The sequence below is a fragment of the Colias philodice genome, chromosome 3 (assembly GCF_061535455.1).
Source record: "Colias philodice isolate Cphi_HAF_F1 chromosome 3, ilColPhil1 Martin Lab GWU primary, whole genome shotgun sequence".
Taxonomy (NCBI): Eukaryota; Metazoa; Arthropoda; class Insecta; order Lepidoptera; family Pieridae; genus Colias; species Colias philodice.
Window position 1 is genome coordinate 4,198,595 of NC_143088.1, and position 24,973 is coordinate 4,223,567.

The following is a 24,973-nucleotide window of genomic DNA, read 5'->3' on the forward strand; positions in this document are numbered from 1 at the left end:
CTGTATGGGGTTGGCACATGCTTCAGCATAAATAGGCCTTGCACTGGGGACGTTACCACACCCCCAGGGAAGATCGGCGTAAAAGAGTAGCATAAGATTCCTACTCTTAAACATAACGGTATGGGTTTGAATGCAGTCGTAACGGTATGAATATGAGTTTTAATAGTTTCCTTACGAGTCTTTAACAGGCTAAACTTTCATTCAACTTTCTACCCATACACTATAAGGTGACAACTCAATTTCGATGTAATGAGGAAGGCGTAACTATATTAATATTTGTATACCTTAAATATTACGACTGAAATTACTGCATAGACCAGCTACAACACTACTATGGTAACGTAATTAACATTTTGTGCAAATGCAAAAAGAAATGAGAATTAATTATAAAATAATTTTATCCAACTGTTGGTTAGATTCAACTGAAAATTGAAATAAAGTTAAATATACACATACACATAAACTCTACTTAACATTACTCGTACCATATTTCGACTGTCAAGTATTATTGCTAATATAAATAAGGTATGTATCACTTGATTGTATTAGTAATTGCTTCTAATAATAAATTAAAGCGATAAAAACATTTGTAAATGTTTACATAACAATTTCACAATATAATGTAGTAAATAAGAAATAACACGGTCACGTCTACGTAATTATTCATAGGCCCAGCTTAAAAAGGAAAATTTAATTATTTAGGGTAAAGTAAAATCGGTTCGATAATTTATAATTATTGTAATACGCAATCCTTATACACAGCTCCATAATTGCAATTTTACCTAATGCAGACTATATGTTATAGTTACATCTTATACGGTATTGGCTTTACACTATGTGATGAGGAAACAAACATAATAATATATTTTTTAAACAAAATTACAATCAGATTTTCAATGAATTATTTCAATTCTTCCGAAGCTTCTTAATACTGAGAACAAAATCGGAATAGTATGCGAGAAACATTGTAAACAAGTATCGTAAAAAAACCTCAGTCCCTCTATGATATCAATCAATTATCAGTATTGAAAATGTCAGACTATTATTCCGCATGTGAATGCTGCAAACTAAAAACTATTCAAAGAGAGAACAAAGTGACACGAAAAATTCAATTATTTTCTATCATACAAATTAGTGTCACTTAAAGGCCCTTTGTGCCCAAAGATAAAGTACATACAATCATCCCAATTGATGTACTTATTCAACTAATAAAGTACGCGTTGCGCACGACTACATGGATTAATGTGTTCCATTAAGTCTATTTAACGCGGTTGAGTACAGTTAACAAGAGCCAAAAGCTTTGTTACGTTTAATACTTATATTTATTTTAAAAAATTTCTTCTTTATATTTAATAAAATATCTCTTTTGGTTTAAAGTTGTTGAAAATGGAATGAGGGGATTTGAAAGAAACGATTGTCTAAAACTCGTTTATAATTTAACTATTTAGAGATGAGAACTGGATTTTGTTATTCAACTTCAATATAATAACGCATCACATATATAAGTAATAAAGAGATTCTTTACAACAATACGACTTTTTTTTCCAACTATCATATCCATTTAACATATTTAATTCAATGTTAATTCTCGCTAAGATATATTGTGTGAACTGTACAAAACGGATGCGTGAATTGAAATCCATATTTAGATTTTACATATGAATTAGAAGCAAAGCTTGATGAATGCAGATGCAGATGACACATTTACCATGGATCTAAAGGGGTTATTTTAATCCTTTTTATTGCTAGGGAAGTGTCTATTAATTTAACGTTTTTCGTCTATTCTTAATCCTTAATTGCACTTGCAATTTAAATTTAACAAATATGTAGTACTAACGATTCTAAGGAATAAGTGTTGAAAAATAAAGATGAAAAATCAGATTTATAACATATAGAAATTTAACTAACAAAATCTTTTAATGTACGTACAAGATAAACCATGAGAGCTGTCATGTTAACAACTTGTCTCTATCCATACTAATTTAAATAAGCATGTTATAAAAAACAATTTAGAAAGCTTTCGATAGCTCAATCACAAAGCATCTAGTTCGTCAGTTACAACTCAGCTTCACAAAAAACAATGCAAGTAGGTACTCCGCTCCGCAACGTATGATTATAGTACACTAAAGGTACATAAAATGAAAATACCTCGCTTTTATGTTCATAGTGCCGCTAGCAATCGACGTCAGTATCTCGGGACTCGGTCACGCACGCTCATTTTGCACAGAGATATGGCTAGGTACCAAAAGCAAAATAAGGGCCACCAGCCACTATTGTGATACTATTTTTAAATGCACTGCATATCTTTGTTGCTTGCAGATTTTGTTTATTGTGGCCATGCGCCTCGTTATTGTTATGCAAAGTATCCTATTCAAATGTTTATTAGGCTCACAATTACATTTGCTAAGTTTACAAGTGCTCCCAGCACTGAAGAATCGAAATGTTCACTTTGCGTTTGTGCACCGCGATATTAATACTTTAAGTTATTGTTTTCAATAAAACACCACCTACGTAAATGCGCCTGAAATAAATCCTATTTTATGTATCAACTTGAGACGTTTTAATTTTTTTTAATCGTTTTAATACAAATATTTGTAGTAAGGTTATATACAGGTACTAATGTTTATGACTAAATCTTGTCTATCAAATTAACATTTAGTATAAATTAATATTCATAAATATATTACCAAGATGCTAGAACGGAAACGCCAGGCGGGATACGACTAGGCTTAAAGCATAAAAGGTGCCATCAAAGTGCATATATACACACTCATATTGCATACTTAGAAGGCTATTTGAATTTTCTACTGAACTTGGTTTTAGCACCAACTTCCTTTACCATTTGTATGATATCTTAATTAGAAATTTATATTTAAAATAGAAGGATACCTAAGATATCAGAATGTAAAGTAGATACAGCATACACTTAAGATAAGTGACAAATTAGCTTGTTAAACGAACGACATCTTGGATGTATCTTTTAAATTTATGTTCTTAAAAAAACTAATTAAAGCTTAATTTTAAAGCTTCGGTAGTAACTAGTAACTAGTGCCTTTTTCATTGTCTTCGTTCGTATAATTTAATTTTATTTATCTGTTTATTATGTAGGTAGGTACTATTTACAGAAAATAGTAAAAGCTCAGCAAACAAACAACGTCTAAGGCATGATTACATGTCGTCATGACTTCGCTCCATTGAACTCAAAAGGAGCTATTATAATGCTGATTTATGCATAAGCGCATTGAACTTACAATGTTAAATAGAGTGGGAGGATGTTCAGCGGCACAAGTTTGTGCTTTAAATTTCAATATTTTATAAAAAGCTATTGTTATTCGTGATTTGAACAGGCGCTTTATTGTGATATTACTTGTATTTAAGAATTTTTATCATTATAATAATATTACATATTAAAATACAATATTGCAGCACTTGAACTTTATGTAGTAACTTAAACAAGATTTAATTTATAATCATTAAACAGTGATTATATTGGACTCAGCGTCCTTATAAAGTACTTTGGAGCATAAAATTGAAACAAGTTTATAATAAAACAACAGGTCCTTTCAATTATTAACGCCGTGTTAAATAAATACCAAATCAAGTTTGTATAAAACATACTTGTTGAAGTTTATATTCCAAATATAGTAAGGAAATTGGCCCTAAGTAGCCACTTTGTTATTGCGACATGCGAAATCATTAACACCACTGTTTACAATATGCGCAATTCATTAATTATGCTTATTGTACTTATATGTATAATTTTGTCGCCATTCTAAAGAACTTATTTTTTTCATTAAAATATTATTTCAAGGCATTTCTGCTTTCTTTTTCAAAATAGTCTCGAGTTGAAAAAAATTTGCACTTAATATAAATATAGCATTATAAAACTTTGTCAATATCGAAATAATCAATTCAACTAAATATTAAGCTCCTCGTCATTCAGTACCTACTTACGTTAACGATTAAAAAACTTCATTAAAATACAAACATTATGTAATGCATTCTAAAACTTGTAACCTTCAATAACAAGATATAGGGCGCTTACTCATAGTCAACATATACTATTTAGTTCGTCATAGTTCACCTGTAATAATATATTGTATAGCTTGACCTTTACGTTTCTAGCAAAAAATCCATTCTCCCCGTTTCCCTACGCTTAGTAAACCTAAAGGTCAGTCGTCGACTACAAAGGGCTTTGACTCATTCACGCTGTAGACAATTGTACACAAGCCGTATGCAAAACCCTAATAATTATAACTTAGTTCACAGTTCACATTCGCAAACGTCCATTGACATTGAACAAGAAATAACGTGGGAATGTATAATATAATCTGCTTAATTGTTTACATTTCTTTAGTCAGAAGCCCAGTGAGAGCCTAAAGGTAAATTACTAGCTAAATAAAAGCTTTTATGTTTTGAAGAATATATTTACGACTTATTTACGATTACTTCTAATGGTTAATCTGTTGGAAAGGGATAAAACATACTTCGAAATTACAATAAAAAGTAGATTATACTAACATTGGAAGTAAAATTATTTACAAATATTACGTGTATGTTATGAAATCTCTCTTATGTATCGCGTATCGACTATAGAAACATAGCATATGCATATATATAACAATATTTATAACCTGTGTTACTGCTTCCCCTCCGCTGATAGTAGCGTAGGCGATGAATCCACAATATTCATAAGGATAGGTCACATATTGCCAAGTCTCTCATTTTAAGTTCGATTTAAATTTAACATTAAACCTAGAGTCTAGACTATGCACTTTCTACGAATAGAAGCTGATTTTGTTAGTTACTTATTAGATTTATGATCGAATTATAATACCTATACATGTTACTTGATGTGTTTTTAACAGTAATATACCTATTATAATGTTCAATAATTTCATTTTAAAGTGTTTTGTGAATAGGAAGTAAGTATGACAACCATATATTACTTGGGTCATACATATTGTAACCTTTAAAAAAATAGTTGAGTAATAGAACCAGTTGACATTATATTGCATTAAGTAATACATATACATATCGGAATAACAAGTTACTAAATAAAAAATAAAAAAACCAATAGCACTTCTATCAAGACTGCTATTTCTACAACTGAGTTTCTTTACAAATATATTCAACTACCAATATGTGTACAACTAATTTTAGAAGTTGTGTTGGATTGAATTTTATACAAGTCATCTCAGTATACTCCTCGTTAGCGTAGTCATAAAAATATGATATCAAAGTGATAAACACGGAAAGTCTTATTGAAACCTATCACCACTTAAACCTAATAAAACAAGTTAATTCATATTCATGTCAGTATTGACTTACGTAACATATACTTGTGTGTAATATGATTGATTTTATATATGTACTTTAGAATTTACATATAGCGTGGGTGGCAGCACGCAGGGCCTCACAACCCACATAGAGAAAGCAATCTGACACAAATAGACCGGGACCAGACTTAAACAAACGAATTAAGATTAATCTCGACTACTATTGTGATGAATGACACTTTGATAACAGCTGTAGTAATATAATAAGGTATTTAATCAATTAGAGCGCTTAACGTCCATCACTTGTAACGGTGTCTTTATGAGCAGTTAATAGAATTTGATTGAAACGAATCACTTGTGATTAATAATTTTAAACAACTAAATTGCTCATGGGCATCAAAAGAACGAGGTCATACATATAGTTTTTTGTGATGATTCTTTACAATAAAGGTTCTATAGCTGCAGAAATTATATATGGTTCCTCGGACCAGGATAGTTGAAAACTATCAGAATGTTAAAGCTTCATTTAAGAGGGCGTGTGAGGCTTGGAAGGAGTGCCATTGAAGTAGATCTTATTATGTTGAGGGCAGCAGTCAGCACACTCCATGAATCATACAGTTGAATGAAAACAAACGTGTCAGCTTAAAGCGATACACGATCGCGATCATATTACCCAGAAAACGTATTCCAACAATGATAATAACAAACACAAATATTCCCACAACCGTACAGTTGATGTAACAAAGATAGTGTTGAATAACACACATCTATTATTTTACGACGGAAGCAATGTGACCTCACATATTTCTCGTTTTGATGATACATATGCAATCTTGCATGGTATCTAAGTTTATCGATCTATCTCAGCAAATTAATGTATGAGTAATTAGCAAATCTTCTCATGATTTGAATGATTATGTGGAGGCTGTGGTCCGCTTACAAAGCTACGATTAAAAGTTAAGTATGTATTACATAACTGTAATATTTTATTGTGATTGAATATGCAATATATGAAAATGTATAATTTATCCACGAACTACCTCTACGACTTACTCTACATTTAACAATATAAACACATCTTTTCAGTCGTGAGCGTTCCAGTTAAGAGCGACAAATGAAAACATATTAAATACGTTATTATTCCACACTAGATCATAATAATTAACGTAATGGATACTATACGTTGACATGTTCTAAACGGAAGAGTTCGTTATTAGAGGTTGTGAGTTCCCATAATTACCTCATAATACTACGTTCGTAATGGCACTGTACGTGTACATATCACAGAAAAAGAACTTTCACCATTGACGCTCTTGACACGTGGCACAGGAAGTTAGTGTGCACGCGCAAGCTCTTAGCATACTTCCATGAAGTGATGCACTTCCTCTCGTTTGTATTGACATGTCGATACAATGCCTTATTTCATTATTATTCAATACCCAAAGGATGTAAAGCATCTTGAGAATACTCCAGCAATGGCTTGGCAAGCCAAGTATATTGTAAAAGAAATGAGAATGTTTTAAATATATCGTAAAAAAATAAAATGATACAATATTTAAGCCACATATAAATCTTATAAGATCTTCAATCCCACGTGACTATTCAATTGAAACTAATTACATTTGTCTTACAACTCGACACAAAGAAACGTGAACATTCATAAAAGCTTCATATATTCTGAATATGTCACGTCTTCCGAACGACCGACCTCATTCAAGATCATATCAAAGGAAATCATATGAATACACTATTCAATTTTTCAACCCATTTCTCGCATAGAGCCGTGACTCAAAGGGGATTATAATTTATGAATCGGCTGCACACTCGAGTCACGAACTCGACATTCATAAATAATGTAATATAAGTACCAAACTTCAACACCTAAATTAATTCGAATACAGAAGCCGAACATGCCGAACATACGAAGTCTAAGTTTAACCCAAATAAACCATAAATAAATAACATTTGGCATGTAATTATTATAACCACTTTGAAATAGCAATAATCAAGAAATGTTCCGTGGATTGGTGTTTTTGTTTGCTATAAAATACAGCCTTATTATAATAACTTGCAGGTACGTACAATTTAAATGTCAAACGTAACTTTAAATACCTTTTAATCGTATACTATCTTGGTAGTTGAGTTTCTCGTGTCAACGTATTTCATATTTGCGAACTACTATCTCAAAATGTAGTAAATATATAGTGAATTTTTTTTATTTTTATTTTATTTTATTTTATTAGTTTCCAAACAGCTTATACAACAATATAACAAACAAATTATTCAAGTACAATTAATAACGTTCTATGTATAAGCCTATTCTATGGATACACAAATGTTTAGAGTGTGAAAGATGTTAAAACAATTGCATATATGCACATAGAGTGTGAATGCAACGACTTGTTAATTCTAGTCGACTGTTCATAGTATTATAAATGTACCTACCTGTGGAATGATCAATTAACCAATATCCTTTCATGCATGGCTGCTCTAGATAATGTTACGTTAATTAACGCAAACGATATTAAATCACAAGTTGTGATGAAATCATGAAGTATGAAATGGTTAGAATAATTAATATAACAAAAGCCGAAAGTGGTCATAACGATTTTTTTCTAAATGTTATGTCTGACGTCACTGTGGCCAAGAGTGAGTATGAAAATGAACCAGTTGGGCGAGTGACCGCAAGTACAGGTGCTGGGCAAGCGCGTGCGCAAGCTGCAAGCTGCCTTACCATTTTATTGTACACATTCTTATCAGCGCACATGGTGTTCCAATTGTTTGAGAACACATGCCCATTTTTCAAACGCTTAAGAATTAAATTCCTGTTATTCATAATTTTTTGCAGTTACACAAATAGATTAAGATCACTTTTTTGATTAAGACGATAAAGCCTATTTTCTTGCACAATAGCGTCTCTTATAATAATTATTTGTTATTATATGCAGTATACCATATAGTTAAGTACTTTGTGAACTCAATAAATTTACTCAAAATATTGTAATTTCATCACTTATTTAATTGTGCAAAATGTTATATAGAAAGGTTGAACTCTACAAAATGACACTCACAATAAAACATGTGCCATATAAATATAAAAAACAGGCTATTTAAATACATATTTGACCTTTACAAATGACAAACAAATTAAAAAGCTTTTGCGTTTTATGCATACAAATGTGTATTATGTATATTGCTTAGCACATATTAGCAACACAACCACTGCTTTTATGAAAAAAAAAAACATTTTTACCTTATGAACTTCAGAATAATTAAATAGAATTAATTTAATACTTTGTTATCTTGATATCTGATAGGTAAGGAAAGACATAGTAACCATACAATTTGTTTTTTCCTCTAAGGTATTTTCAAAGAAATTAGTCAAAATAAATACATTTTGCCAAATACGGTAAGCACTTTTTTAATAAACCCTCCTCCAGGCTACATCAAGTTTTATATGAACTGTAAATTGATATTCCTACATCTGATACATATACAAACAAAACAGAAACTCGAACCGAATTCTAAAAAGGTATCTACAATTCCCACAGCCGCTACTCGTATTTAATGAAAAACACGGAATCTCATATTACTTAGCCTTGACATAAGTAGATATGTGGTAAACTCGAAATAATTACGAAACGCTCGAAACAGAATTCATTGATTTATCTGGGTCTACAAACATATACTTAGTGCAAGTTAGCGAGTAGATGCAATCATTTAAACCTACAATCATTTCTATAGGCATAGACATTAAATCATATGTTATCTTTGAATTACAACACGCATTGTTGGGAACACAAACGTAATTTATGCACCGAAAGTGATACATAGTCGTTAAATAATATCTATTAAATAGTACATTTACTACGAATCGCTGGAACCGCTACCGAGTTTTAATTTCAACAACACAGATCACGTCTTTCCATTCAAAGCGAGCCAATGACCGCCACTGCTGAGAGTGTTGGTAAGGAATACTTATGCAATCAAATTGAATTCCAGCTCTACTTCTACCTTATAAGAATGGTGTCTTATAATGTACCAAGACTATTCCATCGAACTATTTGGTTCTTTTAATTAAGTACGGCTGTCTTTCTCAAATCACAAATTTATGAGAGCTTTTGGTCACTGCTCTATATTGTAGCGCAATGGTTATTGATTTCTAGATTTGATTAAATCTATTGTTATTTGATTAAAAAAAATCCCTGATAATAAAAAATAAAATAAATAAATAATGGAAATTTCCTTACTCACGAAAATATAATTCATATTTAAAAAAATATGAACCTAACTTTTATAAATATAAACCAAGCATACTGATCATAATACATTATGTTAATATTATTCTCTTTAAAAATAAGTAAACAAATCCATGCGAGCAATTATTTCTAAATAAACGTTACGTCGAGCTTATCAAGGACTTATCTCAGGCTCTATCTTATCTTAAGCCGTTTTAATAGGTTCGCTAGTGCTTATGTTATTTCCTATTTAATCGATGTGTTCCGTCGGCCATAAGATAAGAAGAATTGACTATGTAATCGAGCTTTGTCGTAGCTTCTCTTTCAATTTATATACATTTAAGTACATATTATACCATATATAAAGTCTAGATTACATAGTTTTTACTCAAACAAAGATGATTATATATTATTTTATATGATGATAAGTAATCACCTAGTTTATTTTATAGGAATATATTTGTAACACCAACTAACTATCCATACTTATATTATAAATGCGAAAGTAACTCTGTCTGTCTGTCTGTCTGTTACTCAATCACGCCTAAACTACTGAACCAATTTGCATGAAATTTGGTATGGGGATATTTTGATACCCGAGAAAGGACATAGGCTACCTTTTATTGCGAAATATGTACCACGGGCGAAGCCGGGGCGGACCTCTAGAAAAACGATTGAATCGATGCTTACCTATATCTAACCTCGAAAGGATCCATCAGTAGATGAAACTATCGCGTACCAAATTTCGCAAAAGCCGCTCGATATTGAAACAAATACTTTATAACGAAATTAAAACGCTATTTACTAAACATTGCGTGACGATTTAGATTATTTGCAGTGAGCGAACACGACGATTCTAAAAAAAATCCTAGAATATAGTTGAAAAATCGATTACAATATATTTATTTTTATTAAATCAAGTTGTAAACATTGATGAGCAATAAGTGAGTCAAGTGGCAAAAAGTAAACATCAATTTATTTCTGTTATCATCATGTCCAAAATTCGCGTGGTTGGAATCATAAATATGCATGATACGAAAATGCTGATCAGGTACTTAATAACATTTTTGGTGTCTTATTAATTGTATACATCCGTGATTAGTACTTAAGTCCCTATTTTACAACAAACATCAATTATGGTTTCTGGATTGTCAATAATTTTTATTGTACCTATTCAAAATGAAACACAAAACACCTTTCGTTTTAGAAATTCTCCAATCATACGCTCTGATAACAGTAACCATTAACTATTATTATTTGTTATTATTGCCACTATGGTCTATGACTAACAAGCGAATGAGATAATGTTTAAGGCATGTTATAATCGAAACATACTTATATTATAAATGCGAAAGTAACTCTGTCTGTCTGTCTGTCTGTTACTCAATCACGCCTAAACTACTGAACCAATTTGCATGAAATTTGGTATGGGGATATTTTGATACCCGAGAAAGGACATAGGCTACCTTTTATTGCGAAATATGTACCACGGGCGAAGCCGGGGCGGACCTCTAGAAAAACGATTGAATCGATGCTTACCTATATCTAACCTCGAAAGGATCCATCAGTAGATGAAACTATCGCGTACCAAATTTCGCAAAAGCCGCTCGATATTGAAACAAATACTTTATAACGAAATTAAAACGCTATTTACTAAACATTGCGTGACGATTTAGATTATTTGCAGTGAGCGAACACGACGATTCTAAAAAAAATCCTAGAATATAGTTGAAAAATCGATTACAATATATTTATTTTTATTAAATCAAGTTGTAAACATTGATGAGCAATAAGTGAGTCAAGTGGCAAAAAGTAAACATCAATTTATTTCTGTTATCATCATGTCCAAAATTCGCGTGGTTGGAATCATAAATATGCATGATACGAAAATGCTGATCAGGTACTTAATAACATTTTTGGTGTCTTATTAATTGTATACATCCGTGATTAGTACTTAAGTCCCTATTTTACAACAAACATCAATTATGGTTTCTGGATTGTCAATAATTTTTATTGTACCTATTCAAAATGAAACACAAAACACCTTTCGTTTTAGAAATTCTCCAATCATACGCTCTGATAACAGTAACCATTAACTATTATTATTTGTTATTATTGCCACTATGGTCTATGACTAACAAGCGAATGAGATAATGTTTAAGGCATGTTATAATCGAAATTTAAACCACATCAAAGCGGCCATAATTAGATACCGTAAGCTCAATTTCACATCTGTATTGTTTCGCACAAATGGTGAGCACCATTACGCGAAATAGCAAACACCGCAATAACTGTCTCACTATGAGACGTAATATGACTTTACTTTTATTGAATCTTTGTTTATCGTTTCAGTCAAATTGAAATTTGTAATGTAAAAAAGTAACAATAGAAAAAAGTGGCCAAGTCTCTAGCGAGATCCTAAATCTTTAATGAGACACTGAGTCAGCGAAACTGCAATAGCTATTATATGTAGTAGTTCCCAAGGAACAACACAAAATGGTAAATAAGACAGACTATACTGAACTTCAGTATATAATATTTATCTATATGTCGTATGAAAATTCTATATGAAGCACAATACGAAACTACTATAATCGTTATTTTGTATATAGAACAGTCTACAATAGCATTGAAATCTTCTCATCTCGAAGTGTTGCACCGCCACAAGAAGTTAATTAAATGAAAACAAGAAAGCTTCCTAATGAACGCCGCTAATAGCTGAACTTCCACGTTACCGGTTGGAACCTAACTAACAAACTAGTCGTTAGGGTATAAAACCAAGAAGTTGGAAAAGTATTATTTATTATTATGTTCAGAGTGAAATGTTTTGTTCCATAGTGGAAAGGAGTAGTCATGCCTTAATTGTCGTTTAACTGTTAATTTGCTTCGATCTTAATGGTATCTTGATTTATTTTTAAGGTTCGTAATAAGCATATAAATCGGTGGAATTTGAGGATGGAAGAACACGTGATAAAAAATTCAAGTTTAAAATGTATGCCAGTGCTTAATTCATGTAGGTATATAACGTGGTCCGAATTTACAATTAGCCACACATGAATGAATCGTTTCAAAGTAAACTAATAAATTATTTTATGGACTATAATAAAATGTATAACAGCCTAAGTATACTAGTTTACTATTTTTTATAATTGTATATTTTTTGTCTATGGTTATTTCTTAAGGTACCTATATGTTTATTTGTACTGTATACTTATGATGAAAAAAAATCTTTTTACGTCCCTTATCACGTATTTTATTACCATTTATGCTCATATAAACCACTTAGATCCATCACAAATTCCCAATCACACTATCAAGCTTAGCAAAAGATAAAAATAAAATACACTTGTCACCTACGTTAAACGAAACCAAACACCATAAAGCACACTACATTGACCCTGCGGTTTCTCATCGAGCGAGCTGATGTTTATACGGTCCGCCACGTCTCGGCCATGGCCTCTGCTGTTAACAATAGCAATACAAACACATTGCCAATATTCTGTATAACTTTACCACGAATAATGTGATTCAAATTATACATGCGGCAATTTTACGCCGGCTTTATTGCTTGTTTCTCGAGCATTTCAATAGCGACATAGCTTAACATGGCCATAAACATTGATATCTTTGTAATGTGCTTGTATTAATAGATTATGAAGAGGTTTATTGAAATTGTAAAAAAATATCTTGCCTTTATGCAATACATTAAAAACCGAAATTATCATCAAATATAATGATTCGATCATTTAAAAGCATAATTGTGTTTTAGCTAGTTAAAAGTGATGATTAACAAATTACAGGTAAATTAGCTTGGAGAAATTTTTGCGTTTGTAGTAGTGTATGGTCAGCAAATAAAATAAAACAACATTTTATTTTTAGTTTTTATTTTATACAGGGTTACTTGTAAAACACCAGCAACCTCGCAGGACAAGATAGCTAACATCATAAATAACAACATTTGTTCTACGACTTTTGGCATAACGCAATAAATTATTTTTAAATGATTTTTTAAACTTTTTTTGTACTCTCCTTACATTTGTAAGTCTATGTTCTATTAATTATCGGATGGACGACGCGACGCCCCCTTCCCCCTCTCGTTCGCTTTTTGTTTACGTAATTTTTGGGAGGCGTAGAGTTTATAATATTCAGACGGAAAATTAAATGAATATTTATTTTTGTATGAAAATAAAATCTAACAAATTATCAAAAGTCGAAATGTTGTTACTTCTGATGTTAGCTATCTTGTCCTGCGAGGTTGCCGGTGTTTTACAAGTAACCCTGTATATATAAGGGATTTTAAATTAAACTATATGTGTTTCTCCTCTGAAAAAGATGAGACTTTATTTTAATATTTGCACATTTAACATACATATAACTTTTACATTAACAATGTTACTAAAATGAAAAATTTACTAACCTGAAAAAGAAACGACATTTAAAGTTTAATTCTTTAGTTTGAGAAGTCAAAGGCTTGCCTCGACCATGTTTTAACACTGGAGCCATATTGAATTAACAATATAAAGTTACAACACTTACACACAAATTAAACACTAGTTATGGCCCTGCCTTCATACAAAACTGCTGAATACGCCGTTCGCACGGGAATAGAATGTGGATGCGATTTCCCTTATAGCATCCAAGCTTACGTCTTTATAATTATTAAACTGTATAAATTCATTCTTTAACTCCGGTCTGCATCGTGCAGACATGGGTGTAAAAGTCTCATTTTAGCTATTAAATGTAGTTTTTAAGTACATCTGAGTTTTCATTTGGGGCCTCCGGCTGCGGGACATGTAATTCACTTCAACAAATATTATAACAATAATAACAAATAATAACAACAATCAACAAATACAAAATTTATCAATTAAACTACGTACATAATAATTATAATTTTTGAATGAAATGTGCTTTATGTTCTAACGCTACCAAACGACTGCACGTGGCACCTGCGGACAGCGTAAACTGGTTTATTCTGGTTTTGTGCGTGTTTCCACTTTCCACTATCAAGTGACGATTTATTTATTTGTTTTGTTTCGTAATTATTATGGTCAAATATTAATTATGAAACAAATTATTATGGACACGATATTTTATTGTTTCACGGTAGTCGCCTTGTCGTTTGCTCAAGGACGTAAAATTGAATGATATATTTTTTTTTATAAAGTCAAAACCATTTTCTTTCAAATAAAAACTTGTTTTTATTGAAAACAAAAGTGTTGCTAGGAATAAGTATAAAGTTAAATAGTAATGTTAGGATATCGAAACATTTTTGTATAGGCCAGAACGATATAGTGGAAACGCGCTCTAAGATCTGAGTAATATACACACCACTACATATGCAAAAATTTCTCCAAGCTAATTTACCTGTACCATTTAAACATAATCTCGTTGCGAGTCTACCCCAAAATGAGAAAAAAATACAGTTAAATATCAGTCAGAAATCTTCAATCAACACGTCCCTGATTTACTTTTAAATGTAATAATATTTGCCAGCAAACCAGATCTCAAGAACCTGTTATCAAATCTCGTCAGACATTAAAACCAAATTTATCAAGCATCAAGGAATTTTAATTCTACTTACATATATTTAATAATAGGTTATATCACATCATAACCGCTACTTTTAAATATTATTTTTCACACGGTATTCATTTGATCGTCATTCGATTAATAAATCAGATCATGTAAAAAGCAGCTCGTTTAAAACTCTAAGTAGGACACCACTAATGAATACACGTATTGTATCTGCTTTATCTTGTATACGAGATCTATCGAATTTGCATGTAAGTTAACAATCGTCCTCTATATCCACCGGTAATTAGAAACTTCTGAGTCGGTAACGGTACGCAGTTTGTTGCACTACGACTCCCATAAAAGCTCTTAGACTTCCGTGATGAACAGTTTCATATTAGAAATACGGTTACGTCTCATAATGATGACATACCAAATCACAATCTAATAACCTTAAAGTCTACATCATATTATTATGTTTTATTTTGATCCAAAATAATTATGTATACAAAAACATGAACAGTTACAGTGGCAGACGTCTATCTTTATCAAATATAACGGTGAATAGCTGTTGAACATGAACATAAAATAAATAGAAATGTCAAGCCCTTGTATTGCGGATCATGACCGTCATCCTATTACCAGGCGATGCTTACGACATTCCTCTCTAGTTATAGTTAGTCCATGATTTTCACAATACACTTGCTGATATTGCGGCTATGACAATGACTTTGAGTGATTGATGTGATAGTAATTTCCCACACACCGTTGTTCGTATCCGATACGAGTACCTCGGACGCGCAGACCACATGGTAGCTTAGCGCAATGACATCGCCTCACAGCACACCGCGAAACTAATGATTGAGACATCTGCAAACATGTATAGTGATGCCATTTATGAAAAATATATCAACTTACCACTACTATCAGGAAGCGCGTACAAAATTCCGCGTAGAGCTGCAGAGACAGACGTCGTGTTTTGATCTGCTGAATTGCCTTCACATCCCACAGGATCAGATTGCGCTGGCTCAAATAATGCCAAATCTAAACCATCCATATCACTCCGTACTGATACACGATCTTCTTCAACTATTGTATCACAAAAATTCTCTGGCGATTCGACTTCTTTCGGACTGCGACTACACACCCCATCGCTGAGAGGATCACAGCAACAGGTGTCAGAGAAAGGTTCAAAATCCCTACAATCAAATTCGCATCGCTCAAAACTGTCACAAGTACACGACGACAATGCATCTGATTCCGACCCCTCGACAACAAATAGGTTGGCACCGTTAACATCTCGCTGTACTGCTTCTGTTTGCGTAGATATGAAAAATACATTGGAAGCATATGGCACTTTTTGTATTTGAACTCCAACACTGCTATCCAATCTTTCACTGGGGTGGTTGCGCTCTTTTGTATGCGATTGGATGCTTTCTACGGGAGAGCGACAGTCTTCATAGCGAGCAAAACTCGAGGTATCCGTCAAATTGGAAGATCGGTCTACGGAATATACATCTGCGTAGGGATCTCCAGGATCGCTATGTAAAGGCGGCAGGCGATAGGGAACATGAGAGCGGGCTCCGTGGAAGATAGTTGTATACGGACAGGTATGCGGAGGTCGAGAGCGGTCTGCACGACGAGGATAGCTGGCGGCGAAGGGGTCGCGAGGTGGAGCCCCCTCGGCATCTATAAACGCCTCGCTCGTCGACAGCACGTTGTATCGCCAGTCTGGCATCGCTTACAAACACCATCACTTTACGAAATCACTAATACTCATCTCATGTCCTCATATTTCACTGAAGAATATGACCTACTTTCATTGACGAAACTGAGTAAAATTAATTTCACTACGGTTGGCATCCACAACTGTGCAAATATTGAACGAAAACCAGTTATGCACTTAGAATGACATCATTGAACGCATGATTGCCTTTGCATGTTGTAAGTGTAAATAAAATTATTAGCTCAATGGGTCAATAATTGAATTTATTTAATTGTTATCAAATGTACCCTAGCAAAGACATGTACATGACTAACGTTTGAGTGGATTCACTATTAAACATAGCACCCAGACCACTGAATGGTTAGACCACTTGGTGCAACAATAATTTAGGCAGTAATTAAAAAACCCGTGGATAAGCTGTTAATAATTTGTCAGTTAAGGTGGAATTGTGTAAGTGAACAAAAGGTCAATGCCTGAGAGTCGTGCTTAGAAAACGCAATTATTTTGTAAGTACTCTGAAATTGTTATAGCGGCTTGATAATAACAGATGCGGGCTCGTGACGGTACTAACGTCCATTGGGAAGAGTTTTTAAACGTATTCTATCACAGCTTAAGCTTTGTAAAGCTACGAATGATAATCGGATAAAGTTGGTGACTCCGCAGCACATCTTTAGAAAACTTCATTCTTTACAACACAGATTATATTTATAGTATGTTAAGTAAAAGCTACATATTGTGAAACAACATGTTTTTGTTATTGTTAGATAATGTTCTATTATTATAACTATTGAATTATATAGAGCAAATTCGTAACAATTGTGTACTTTATTTAGACAAAAAGTTTATCACTCTACATATAATTTACCTAAATGCATTGTTTTATAAATTACCTACATTATGTTATCCTAGAGCCTTTTTTGTAAATTTAACAACAAGGATGGAAAATTTTACAGGCCAAACATCGATTTCATAAACTGATCCCGGTTACTGGTAATAAAATCTCTTCAAACGTTATCAAAATTATTATGAACTAGCGGTCCGCCCCGGCTTCGCCCGTGGTACATGTTTACGTTTTCTCTACATAAGAACCATCCTCGTACTTCAAGGAATATAATAAAAAAAGAATTATCGAAATCGGTTCAGCCGTTCTCGAGTTATGCGCTTACCAACACATTTTGCGATTCATTTTTAGGGTTCCGTAGCCAAAATGGCAAAAACGGAACCCTTATAGTTTCGTCATGTCCGTCTGTCCGTCTGTCCGTCTGTCCGTCTGTCACAGCCGATTTACTCGGAAACTATAAGTACTACAGTGATGAAATTTGATGGGAATATGTGTTGTATGAACCGCTACAAAAATATGACACTAAATAGTAAAAAAAAGAATTGGGGGTGGGGCCCCCCATACATGTAACTGAGGGATGAAATTTTTTTTTTCGATGTACATACCCGTGTGGGGTATCAATGGAAAGGTCTTTTAAAATGATATAAAGTTTTCTAAAAAACATTTTTCTTAAAGTGAACGGTTTTTGAGATATCAGCTCTCAAAGTCGTAAAAAGTATGTCCCCCCCCCTCTATTTTTATAACTACGGGGTATAAAATTCTAAAAAAAATAGAGGTGATGCATGCTAATTAACTCTTTCAACGATTTTTGGTTTGATCAAAGTATCTCTTATAGTTTTTGAGATAGGTTGATTTAACTGTAATTTATTATATTTGCTGCTACGGAACCCTTTGTGCGCGAGCCCGACTCGCACTTGGCCGGTTTTATTATATATAAGAAGATATAAGATTAATATTTAAGTATAGTTACGATTAAAGCAGAGGTGCATGATTCCCAAAAGGGTCATTCACCAATATCTATTTTTACACGTGCTCTTTGTTAGTTCCCTATAATCTTCATAAACACCGCCCTAATTTTCATAAAGAATATTTCATGGGATATGAACCATAATTCTATATTGTGCGATCTCTTAATCATATAAACATAAATATAAAAGATATCAAAGTAAAGGATTCCGCTGAGGCTATCTAGTAAAAGAATTTCACTATGAAAGTTAAAACCAAATAAAATATCACAAATTTATATGCTTTAAAATTGGAATTGTTTTGGAAATAGTTATACTTATAAATATTAATCTAAAAGATAAATATTGTAATCTCCTCAGATGGAATGACCACCTAGTAAGTAAGAATGGTAATAATATAAGTACCGGTGAGAGCCGCATTGCATTATTGAGGATTATAAACCAGGTTTGTTGCCATCCCAATTTATTTCTACTTAATACCTTAAAGCTTTGCTAGGCTGAGCTGGATAAAAACTTCATGAATAATAATATTAATAGTGACTTCTGGTTGTATGTACGAAACACTTTTTAACACTTAATACCTATCGTTGCTAAATTATATATGGTATGTAAACTCAAGCTTAAATTAGCACAAACCCTTCCACTACAAAAGCAATCAATAATTTATATCGTTCGTTATAAGTTGATTAGATAGCCGGATGCCGATCGTAGTAAAAACCTTATCAAAAACTTGGATAAATACGAGCACAACACTATCTGTCACAAAAAATATTCAGGTGATCGGATGTCATTCGATTACCGAACGTATACCGGCTGCGTGCGCGCAAAATAGCAGTGCGCGTTGCTGGTCGCGCCCGGCCAGACTGGAAGTTGGGACTCGGAGCCGCCGGCCCACCGCGCGGAGGGCGACTCGTTCCATACAAACATTATGAGCACGAGGCGCTCATCTGTTCGCACTTCCAACTTGCTCGCACCAACTTACGCTACCATATCAACATTAATTAAAAGCTGATCCTTGTCCATATTCATGAGAACTTTTATATATTACCCTGATATACGACTTAAAATGCCAATAACACTATTTAAGGACACATTATGGGTACTTAGTACGAAATATTAGCCTCCAGTAATGTAAGGATTGAGCTGAAGTATCGTAAATACAGTTCGTATACATTAATCTTAAGTCCTCCGTAAAACTGTTGGGAAACTGTATGTATCTTTTGAACCATGATGAACCATCCATTACTACACTCAAAACAACTAACAAAAATATTCTTATCACAGAGCCAGGTAACTATGTATTAAATAACCGAAAAATATTGAAGTAGAGCAGATCCTAACATTTCGATTCTGAATTTTGACCACACGTACGATTCAAAACTAAAAACCTAAACATACGCTCAATATAACGTTTTAATAGTTACCAATTCCATAAAAACATGGGTTTGAATAATGCACACCCTAGAGTTATTACAGTATCCAGATGTCCCATAACGCAGCGATGTCAACACCCTTTTATAAAATTATTTCTCATTGTTGACTTTAATTCAAAAGCAGTTGCGTCCAAAACTACTGTAGTATCTCTAGTCTAGGGGACATCAGTTTTTTGTGGTGCTAGTTAGAAAGGGAGTCAATTCAATAAAACGAACCCCTCGTAGAGATTGCATCGTTATCAGCTATGAGCCCATGAGCCATGCGAGCGCGCATTACCTTATCGTCTTTAACAGAGACCGGTTCAGATCAGTCGTATTACTCGTATTTGCATTTCGCAGACCTTGTTTGAATTTAACAAGGCGAACTAAGATTACTATTTGACTATTACTTTTAAAATTTTAACACCATCGCCGCAAATATTGCTCATTTTTAATGTAATTTATTTTTTTTTGTTTATAGAGTAGAGTTCACTACTGAGATGTATCGCAACATTTCCAATTCGTTTTTTTACGAATAATGGTTAGCGATTAGTCCGTGAATTTATATTTAAATCATTTGAATCTGCACTATTAATACATTCAGAACCCAAGTCAACATTTATAACAATAATAACTTGAGTCATGTTTTATCTTTTTTTATTAACTCGACTTACAGAGCGTAAACTGTAAATCCGGCTTATGCCTTATTTAATGTCGACTCAAATTCGCATTCGGTTAATACTTCTTACTTTATTGATGCTGCATAATATTGTTTATCTTGAGCATAAAATCTTCACACGGGAAGCTACTATTTGTTGACACTACGTAATAAGCTGTGTCTCTACAGCGTACGGTTAGCTGGGTTCTAAGTCAATATTAGATTTGGGCAAGTAAATATATTATGTTAACCCTGGTTTATACCTATACAAATATGTATATCGATATGACTGAAATATTGGTACGCCGTATCGCCGTCGCAAATACCAAATACCATTGATTTAAATACTTTAATTTTGCATTTGTAATTTATGAGTGAGTAAATCAATGTGAATTTCATACGATTCGTGATAAAATTTAGCAAACCAGATTATTAGGTGTGAATATTATTAGGTCTAATAAAAATAATTTACAATTTAGTCGTATTTTAAGCATTATTATCTTTTACTGCTACTTAACTCTCCTTAATCCAACTTAAATTACAAAATCCGAAAGTTTTTTTGATGTATTATAGATACCTAAATAATGTTTTTTATCGTTCGTGTAAAACTACTAACTCAATTTAGTGAATTTCTGAACAGTATAACTTATAAGTACCTAAATAAGCGTGCGTTCAATTCATTTTTTTATAAAATACGTGCATTTGTAGGAATCGTGATACTTCATAAATATCAAACACTATAGGATTCAAAGTAGTAATAGAAGTTAGAACTAAGTGTAAATATACCTAGAGTTGATATGCCTTTTGCTGTAATTTAATAAAAATATCGGCCGTTAATTACTTCAGTTAATACATTTAATTTTCAATAACTTACAATTAACGTTAATATGTTGATAAAAAGTTAAAACATCAGTAAATAAATAACGCTAGGCTTACAAAACAAAATGTAACGTTTCACTTTGCAAAATATAGGTTCTTCAACTGTATAGCAATTAACGAACAATACCGCCCACGCTGACACCAACATCCGTCATCATCAGCAACTAACTTATTATATTGTTGCAAAAATTATAATTATAAGATATCGTATTGTTTTATTCTTTATGAAGATTAAATTATTCACACAGTACATATTTGAAAATAATTTTCCACCAGTGACTTTGCTTGCATACTTTGGCTTTACTTACTAACATTTTTATAATGTGTAATTTTCCAAATCATTCAAAAATATTGTAACCAAATTTGTTCAATAATTCAAATGTGAAAACGTTCTTACTTTTTAATTTTTTAATATAAATAAAATCCGCACTAATATTGCAAATACGAAAGTCTTTCTATATTATGTTAAATTATGACAGCAAAACTAGAGCACCAATTTAGACACAGATACGTCTTTACTCTTTGCCAAATAAAATATAGAACAATTTTTCATGACTCCAAGCTACTGTGGGTAAAATAAATAATTAATTGGCAAATATAAACATGAAAAATCACAAATATTATAATAGAAGCCACGCCAAACTGTGATCCAACGAATTGTATCCAAAACCCGGACCTTGTAAGCTATAATTTGAAGCCTTTTATATCTGAATCTTGTTTAATTGTATTTTTATAATAAAATATAATTTTATCTTGAATTACATAACTAATAATATTAATTGACACGCCATTTGAAATAATAAAAAAAATAAACATAATACCAGTACATAATACGTCAGCTTTGCTTTAATACACATCGCATTTCTAAAATAACTTCCTCATTACGCTCGCTCTACGTATCAACGCTATGTAAGTTGGTAAGCTCTATCAACACAGTGCGTTGCTCTATCAAACTTATTTCTTATACTAGCGACATCTATGTAGACAGCTTACACTAAAGAGAAACCAATTCAATATTATGTTGCAGCCTCTGAATCATAGATGGCGCTCCATCCAGTGTGGACATTGATTGCACTATTCAACACTAGATGGCAGCATAGACGTAACTTGAGTAATTTACTCCAGATCAGACAGAAAAAAGTAAATAATAATTTTACAGAACATTATATCCACATATTAGTGCAAATATTCAGCTCGATTCTGTAGCTAGCTTTTCTTAAGTTATAATTAAATGACATATTATTATTAACAAATGAATGTTGTATTTAAAACAATGACAGTTATAAGTTATAACATTTGAGTTTATTAATATTACATAACATATCTAATTGAACTATATTTTTTTTTCATAAATAAAGTTATACCTACAATTATATTCAGTTTAATTTAAATTAGATGGATTCCACATTCATCCTTCTCTCATTAGCATTTGCAACAAGCACGCCCGCCGGGTTTGATGTCCATAATTTGCAGTCCTCACTAAGGACATGCATGCTTATAATTCAAAGTCAAATATTCATCGAACAGTTATGGTGATGAGATATCACTGTTTTGGTAAGGCTTGTCCGGCGGAGTGGCAGGACACGGAGCGTCCTTCCTCACCCATCCGGTGAACTTCAGTCGGCCTCAGCTGTCCCGTTATCGTATTTGCGCATCGTGACTGCGCTCGTTTGGGCGAAGCTTTCCACTTTTATGGTGGCAGTACACATTGGGCCAACGTGTTGGGCCAACGGGTTGGGCCAACGTGTAGAGAGCTACTTGGCGGTATGTTGGCTTCATTAGCCTAGTTGGCGCCAATATTGGCAGGCCAACCGAATGTTGTCGGTTTTTTGTGCACACATCAAAGGATCTTGGCGCGCTCCACAAACAGCGTTCACACGTTGGTGTCTTGTTCAGTTTGTTGTTACTCGTCAGCGGAGACAGTATCGTTGCGCGTCAATGAAATTTACGTTTAACCATGTTCCGATAGCGATGGCGGCGCCGAGGTTTTACAATTCGTAGATTTGTATCGACATGAAGGAATAATTTGGAATCCACGGCATGAACTACACAAAAATAAAACCATATGACTCAATAAATTAGATGTTCTATTTTCTATTTATTATATTATTCTAGATGTTTTTCTTATCTAACTTTCATACAATGCGATAAAAAAATGAATATATTTATAAAATGAGTAAAATAGTATTAAAAAGTTACTTGTTCTTAAAAATTAAATAACAATATACAATGAGCATGATTTTGATCAAATTGTGCTTTATTACATAAATAATATTATCATTTAATAAAATAATATCTAAAATCTAATCTTTAAAGTTTCGTTTTATAGGTAGTTAAAATTAAATTAAATGTAAAATGTACACATTTTAAACATTTGAAAAAATCTAAACATAATAATGATTTATTTATACAGATATAAAAAAGGACAATAGAGATTGGAAAATGGTATCATCGCAGACGGCAGAGTACACTCATTGTTATTGATGCAAATGTACGTAATAATTAAACGCACTGTATATAAATAAATTGCCGCGGCTGCAAGAACTTCTACGGACTACGTCCATCTTTGAAGCGCCAATGCAGAATGATTTGTACGCCAATGTGTGAACAGGAATCTTGATATCCTTCATTTTTTCCCAACACGTTGGCCCAACGCCTTGGCCCCATGTGTACTGCCGCTATTAAACACTTGCCCATTGAACCGAAATCATCAGCTAATTTGAAGCCGTGAGAAAATCCACTCGACCTTGTCCAACAATTGATTTCTATGAGTAAGATACCACAATTAGAAAACGTGTTTATTTAACTGATTATTCATTCAAATCTTAAAATCGTACGATAAACTTCCTCGTGAATCAGGACAGACAACTTTATTTATTTCGCACATTACTAATCCGCAGCGTTGTTTATTACGGTATATGTATTATTCTATTTGTTTAAGTGTGTCCGATTTTGAAAAGAACAATCTGACTTTGGAATAAGAATTAAGATACTATAAAATTAATTAATAAATGAGATTTATATTGCTCCTTATTGATTAAATTTTTAATCTTTATAAGTAGCTTTTTCTCCTAAAAAGTTTATACTTATCGCCATGGACGTATAAAAAAGACGGACGCCGTATTACGAACAAACAACGTGAAGCCACCATAGTAAGCTAGCGATCGTGTAAAGACAATAAACACGCACACACTCTCACCATAGTAAGCTAGTCGGCCGCCATTACGTCGTGTACTACCGACTGATTAACTGCGTCACTGTTTCACAAAAAATATTTAAAATGCCGTCTTGCGTGGTTAAATGGTGTCGCAACAGTACAATTTTAAATAACAAAACACAAGGGATTACATTCCACAGGGAAGCAAGTTATTTCTTTTATGTTTTAATGACAAAATTATTACGGCAAAATTTATAGAAAAAAATACAGCCGCCATTGTCAACAGGACAGCTGTTGCCATGGC

At 32.8% G+C, this 24,973-nt stretch overlaps 1 protein-coding gene across 13 annotated transcripts in view; it reads right to left on the bottom strand.

The window, feature by feature from the left end:
- raskol (Ras GTPase-activating protein raskol) overlaps positions 1-24,973 on the bottom strand; it is a 119,729-nt gene that overhangs the window by 75,429 nt on the left and 19,327 nt on the right. Inside the window, exons 1-2 of one of the 13 annotated variants that reach the window (XM_089714135.1) lie at positions 19,363-19,455; positions 15,950-16,847 (exon numbers count right to left, since the gene is read on the bottom strand). The exons of 3 other annotated variants lie outside the window; for them this stretch is intronic. In XM_089714135.1, the coding sequence (XP_089570261.1) occupies positions 15,950-16,769 (820 nt within the window). In that variant the 5' untranslated portion in view covers positions 16,770-16,847; positions 19,363-19,455. Of the gene's footprint in view, positions 1-15,949; positions 16,863-19,199; positions 19,456-24,973 lie in introns of those variants that run through there. 9 more of the 13 variants (XM_089714126.1, XM_089714127.1, XM_089714125.1 and 6 more) reach the window with 9 other exon arrangements.